This window comes from Peromyscus leucopus, chromosome 7, assembly GCF_004664715.2.
Source record: "Peromyscus leucopus breed LL Stock chromosome 7, UCI_PerLeu_2.1, whole genome shotgun sequence".
NCBI classification, from domain to species: domain Eukaryota; kingdom Metazoa; phylum Chordata; class Mammalia; order Rodentia; family Cricetidae; genus Peromyscus; species Peromyscus leucopus.
In genome coordinates, this window is record NC_051069.1 from 51,705,684 (window position 1) to 51,711,577 (window position 5,894).

Sequence of the window (5,894 nt, forward strand, 5' to 3'; positions counted from 1 at the left end):
TATCTGCTGGATATGTGAGGTTGAACCTTATTTATTAATTCATCAGTATTTTAAAACTGCAATATGTTCCTTGGATATGGTAACTTAAACATATATCATAAAATAAAGTATACATGGGCTTTGAAAAGGGGTATTAGTTGTTAAAATGTAAAAGGAACATAACTATTTAACTATATTTAACTATAAAGCTAGGATCTTTACTCAGAAATTGTGAGCTTTCCTGGATATATTGATTTATATATGCTTAAGAGAAGACAAGATCTAGGTATTCTTATTCAATTCAATTAAAGACAATGGAAGGAATATACATTTAGGTATTAGTGAAGTGAGCTGTAAGCCGTAACACCAAAGAGGTTGTGTTTTTAGGTATAGATAGTTGGGCTAGCAACTCAACCTTCAGAAATGATGGAAGGTGTTGTGTAATTACTTTGTTCTTTTTTGCAACTTCCAGAGGGCACTTTTAATGTCCTTGTTCCTCAGGCTGTAGATGAAAGGATTCAACATAGGTGTGACCACTGTGTACATTAGTGAAGCCACCGCACAGTTTTCAGGAGAATTTGATACAGTTGAACCGACATATACTCCAATGGCTGATCCATAAAATAAGCAAACAACTGAAAGATGAGACCCACAGGTGGAGAAGGCTTTATATTTTCCACTTGTTGATGGAACTCTCTGGATGGAAGATATGATTTTATAGTAAGAGAAAAGGATCCCCGAGGTTGAAAATAAGCCAAAAAAGACACCAATAAAATGTGCAACTATGTTTTTGGTGAATATTTCAGAACAGTCAAGATTTAGAAGTTGTGAAGGGTCACAAAAGAAGTTAGAGATTTGCATATCCTTGAAGTATGTAAATTGTAGCACAATCAAATTGTGCACCTGAGAGTCCAAAAGACCTACCAAAAAGGATACCCAAACTAAGAAGGCACAGAAGTGAGGATTCATAATGATTGCATAATGCAGGGGATGACAAATGGCCACAAACCTGTCATAGGCCATTGCAGTCAGAAGCATACTCTCCATACACCCAAAAATTATAAACATAGACATCTGTGTGAGGCAGCCCACATAGGAGATGACTCTGCTTTGAGTTTGAATATCCCAGATCATCTTTGGGACCGTGGTGGAGATGAAACAGATGTCAGACCAGGAAAGGTTGGAGAGAAAGAAGTACATGGGGGTGTGGAGGTGGGAGTCAGAGATGACAGCCAGGATGATGAGCAGGTTCCCAAGCACTGTGACCAGGTACATGGACAAAAACAGTCCGAAGAGGACAGGCTGCATTTCTGGATCATCTGAGAGGCTCATGAGATGGAATTGTGAGACAACTGGTAAATTTTGTGCTTCTGTATTGTTTGGACACCTTTGGATAAACAAAATTAATTAGAAAAATATATAAGTTAAGCTAGGATTATATTATAATCTCAAAAGTAAATGAAATAACTAAAAAAGGGGAAAATCAACATGTTTTAAGCATAACTTATTACAAGTAAAATGTTCTAACTTGAGGTTCATTGCTTACAGCATCACGACATGCCCAATAATCTACAACTTTCTGTATGGATTTCCAAGTTACACATTTGTTGGGTGTTTACCCACAACCCCCACAGTTCCCCAGAGTTTTCTTGAGTGCGAGCAGCAGGAAATATTAGATAGAAGGATTTATAGCAGAGAATCTTGCGGAGATAAACAGATAGAAAATAAAGGATAGCCTTGAGAGGGCCTGGAACCATTCCAATGGGCCCCCGACTGTCTCTGCCCCAGGGTTTTTATAGAGATGCCAAGGGGGTGGAGCAAAAGACCTCCTCCCCTAGCACAGCCAAGTGCAGACCATTTCAGACACCTGCACTCAGGCCCATGGTCCTGATCATCCTCTATTTGGACCTGCTGGGTAAAGCCACGAGGAAACCGAGAACGGGCTCCCACACACATCTCCTTTCATACAAATCTATTCTTGAGGAGGTAAACTCAACAGTGTTTTAAAACCAAGAAAATTAGAAATCACAACTTTAGGATCATTGTAAAATACAACTATCCTTTTTGATGACATAGAGAAGAAAATAATGTCATTTCACTTTAAAAAATTATTCCTATTACAGCAAAAACAACAGAATATATCATATTTTTTCTGAAGACACAGGTAAAATTTTTTTGGACTAGATTCTTTATGAAGAAACCATTTACTTAAACTGTATTTTTTGTATATTAACTTAACATGGTCCTCTTAGATAAATAATTGTTATAAGCTAATATTTAAAAATTCTGTACTACATTAAGTAGGAAAACCTAAAAGAAATGAATGAATTTCTAGATTCTTCAAACCACCAAAATTATGCCCAGAATTGAACATACTAAACATACCCATGAGGAAGTTAAAAGAGTAATAAAGAAAATTTCCAAGTAAAAATGTTCAGGGCCAGAAGGATTTACAGATGAATTTTACCAGACTTTTACAGGAGAGAGAGAACTTTCTTAAATTATTTTTTTAAAAAATCAGAGAAAGGAGAAGCATCTTTTAATTCCTTTCATGAATCCAACATTGCAAAACCAAAACAAGGTAAAGACACACCAAAAATGAATACTATAAGCCAACATCCCTGGTGTACCCAGATTCAAAAATGCTCAACAAAATACCTTCAGTCAGAATGCAGACACACATCAAAAGATATTATTCACCATAATCTACTTGGCTTTATCCAAAAGATGCAGATATTTTCAACATATGTGTGCAATAAACCACAAAAATGGACTTAAAAACAAAAATCACACAATCATCTCAAAAAATGCAGAAAAAAAACCTGTGACAAAATCCATCATGCCTTCATAATAAAAGTCTAGAGAATGTAGGTCTAGAGAGAACATATGGCAACATAATAAATAGCTATGTATGAGAAACATGCAGTCAAAATTATCCCAATTATATAAACCATGAAGCAATCCCATTGAAGTCATGAATGAGAAAGGGCTGTCAACTATCCCCACTTCCTTTTGATACTGTGCTTTAAGTTCTGGCTGATGCAAAAGGACACTAAAGGGGTACACATAGGAAAAGAAGTCCATCTATCCCTATTTGCAGATAACTTGATGTTATATATTAGATATTTGAAAACTGTTAACAAAAAACTTCTAGAAATAAACAAATTCAGCAATGTGACAGAATGTAAATCATATAAATCCATAAATCAATAGCTATTCTGTACACCACCAACAAACATACAGTGAAATGGACTCCCTCCCATTCACAATAGCCTCAAAGAAAATACAATATGTAGGAAGAAGGCTAACCAAGAAAGTGAAGAACCTCTAAAATGGAAACTTTAAACCTTTGAAGATGAGAAAGACACTAGAAAATTGAAATATATCCATACTCTTGAATTAGTAGAATTAATGTAGTTGAAATATCCATTTTACCAAAAGCTTTACAGATCCAATGAAATCCCAATCAAACCTCTCCATCTAAGCTTCATATTGTACAATAAAATCCCCAGGTAGCCAAAACAATCCCAATGTCTTAAGACATATTATAGACCCATAGTAATAGCAATAAAAACAATATAGAATTGATATAAAAACAGACACATAGACCAATAGAATTAAATAAATGATCCAAACATGAGCATATGTAATTTCAGCCATGTAATGTTTGACAAAGGCCCTCAAATTATATGCTGGAGATAAAATACCTAATGGCTCAGGCTTCTTGCTATCTATTTCTTATATCTTAAATTAAGCCATTTCTATTCATCTATAAGCTGCCAGGTGGCTTGTGGCATACCGGTACTTTACATCTTACTTCTCATGGTGGCAGCTGGCGATGTCTCCTTATTCAGCCTCCCACTTCCCAGAATTCTCCTCTCTGCTTATCCCGCCTATACTATACTTTCTGCCTAGCTACTGGCCAATCAGCATTTTATTTATCAATCATTCATAGCAACACATTTTCACAGCATACAGATATCCACAGCAGAACTGGAACAGGGAGGGAGGGGGAATGCAATGAAAGAGATACCATGATAGAGGGAGACATCATGGGGATAGGGAGAAACACGGTGCTAGAGAAGTTACCAGGAATCCCCAAGGATGACCCCAGCCTGTCATGTTCCAGTGAGATATTCTAAGAATCAAGGAGGATATGGACAGTTTCAAGGATATCTTAGAGGCCAGGGCAAATCTGCCTTGAATTAATATGTGTCTATGTCTTTGTGTCCTTTGCCTGTGATCTATGGCTATACTTCTGTTTATGGAAGTAGTTAATGCCTCTCACTGTGATGGAATCACAAAAGGAAACACATGGCACCTCCTGGATTTACAGGAATTTAAGCATATGTGAGTTTATTGTGGGGAGTAACCAAGCAAAACCTTTTGAAAAACATGTCTCATGTCCACATTCAGGTAATCCACTTCAAGCATGGCTTACTACATTTGTTTTAGCTTAATACTCTCCCGCACAACTGGTATAGAGGCTGCACTTTGGTTTCCAGGAAATGAACTGGTAATTTATGAAGTGGAGGTGATTAGGTAAACGAAGAGAACTCAGCTGCACAGAATGCACAGGTCAGAACTCAGAGCTCAACGTCCTTCAGTTATAGTTCAAGATGCTGCTGCTGCTCTCCTTTACCTGCTGTTCTTCCTCTTCTTTGTAGCAACAGGATTTCAATTTATAAGGACTCATCTGATGACCATGGGAAATACACATGATACTGTGGTTATTCACCTTCCTCTTTTTAAATCACGTTCATAATGTTATAAGAATGCTTAGGAAAAAAGATTTTGTTTTTACCTTTGATGTGTGAGATATCTGTGACAATACAGAACATGGGAAAGGAAATCAAATTGAGTTATATGTTAGCCCCACTTTATGCAATGCAGAACATAAATTCCTCACTCATCATGGAAGAAAATTTACGGTCAGCATCCTTTCACTAAGTTTTCTCTTATGATAAGAAACCAATGCTTCCCAGGGCTCTTTCTCCATCATCCTCCCCACTCAGCACTTACTTGTTCAAGCTGACTCCTTCCTGGGTCATGACCAAAATACAAAGTAACTTCTTTGTCTTATTCCCATGTAAGGCTCTGGCTCATTTCTTAGGCTTGATAAAAATATATAATGAAATAACCCCCTGATTTAGTCAGCCACCAGAGGAGAATACACATCAGTGTCCCCACTGTACTCGAGCCTTCAAATTGAAAAGTTGACAGCCTGGGGTAATTATTGACTCTTTTATGACCTTGGAGATAGAATGCCCAGAGCTCATAATTATACAAATTGTTTCACATTGTCACAGTCTCTCAGAGGTTCTTAATATTAGAAGTGAAAAAGGGAAGAAAAGAAAAATAGTTCACTAAAATCTTATGGCTCTTTCTCTACTCAAGGGAAATTCTGGTTACCATTCAATGTATTTCTATGTTTTATGCATTCTTTTAAAATAGCTATATGTTAGATGCCATTGATTTGAATGAAATCAAATCATTCAACAAATGGTATATGGGAGGGTTTGGAGGAAGGAAAGGGAAAGGAGAAATGATGTAATTATAATCTTCAAAAAGGACCCCCAGCTCTCATGGGGCCTAGAGGTGAGTGACTCTGTTCATACCCAGTGAGTCCTGCCCCTAGGACTTATCCCTGGGCCCCAGCCATTCTCCCTGGAATACCAACCCAACTTGGCCCCAGTTGCCAGCCAACAGACCTTCACCAAGACTCCCCAGCGGACCCTGCAATATACACGCCCTGCCCCCATACCCATCTGCCCAAAACCCCAGAAGCCTTATGAGGCTTAGAAACCAATCCCCAGCTCTGATAGGGCCTAGAGCTCTCATCAGCCCTAGAGAGAGCTCTCACTGGACAAAGAGCTGTCATTGGACCAAGAGTAACCTTAGGAGACAGGGAATCT

The 5,894-nt window shown here is 37.8% G+C and overlaps 1 protein-coding gene across 2 annotated transcripts; it reads right to left on the reverse strand.

Annotated features, from left to right (window-relative positions):
- Window positions 1-319: 319 nt before the first annotated feature.
- Window positions 320-5,077, reverse strand: LOC114687689 (olfactory receptor 18-like). Of its 2 annotated transcripts, none has more exons than XM_028862282.1 (2): window positions 5,002-5,077; window positions 320-1,366 (listed from the first exon to the last, which is right to left on the reverse strand). In XM_028862282.1, the coding sequence occupies exons 1-2, from the start codon at window positions 5,028-5,030 to the stop codon at window positions 424-426; spliced, it is 972 nt and encodes a 323-aa protein (XP_028718115.1). In that variant the 5' UTR covers window positions 5,031-5,077; the 3' UTR covers window positions 320-423. The 2 variants fall into 2 exon arrangements, with proteins under 2 accessions (XP_028718115.1, XP_028718116.1); XM_028862283.1 differs by lacking the exon at window positions 5,002-5,077 and adding an exon at window positions 1,491-1,506 and having other exon boundaries at window positions 424-1,331.
- Window positions 5,078-5,894: the final 817 nt, after the last annotated feature.

Excerpts from the sequence above, each read along its gene's own strand:
- LOC114687689 (XM_028862282.1), bottom strand. The coding sequence starts at position 5,030 with ATGACCCAGGAAGGAGTCAGCTTGAACAA. Across the intron at positions 1,367-5,001 it reads GAAGGAGTCAGCTTGAACAA|GTGTCCAAACAATACAGAAG; the intron begins GTAAGTGCTGAG and ends GTTTATCCAAAG.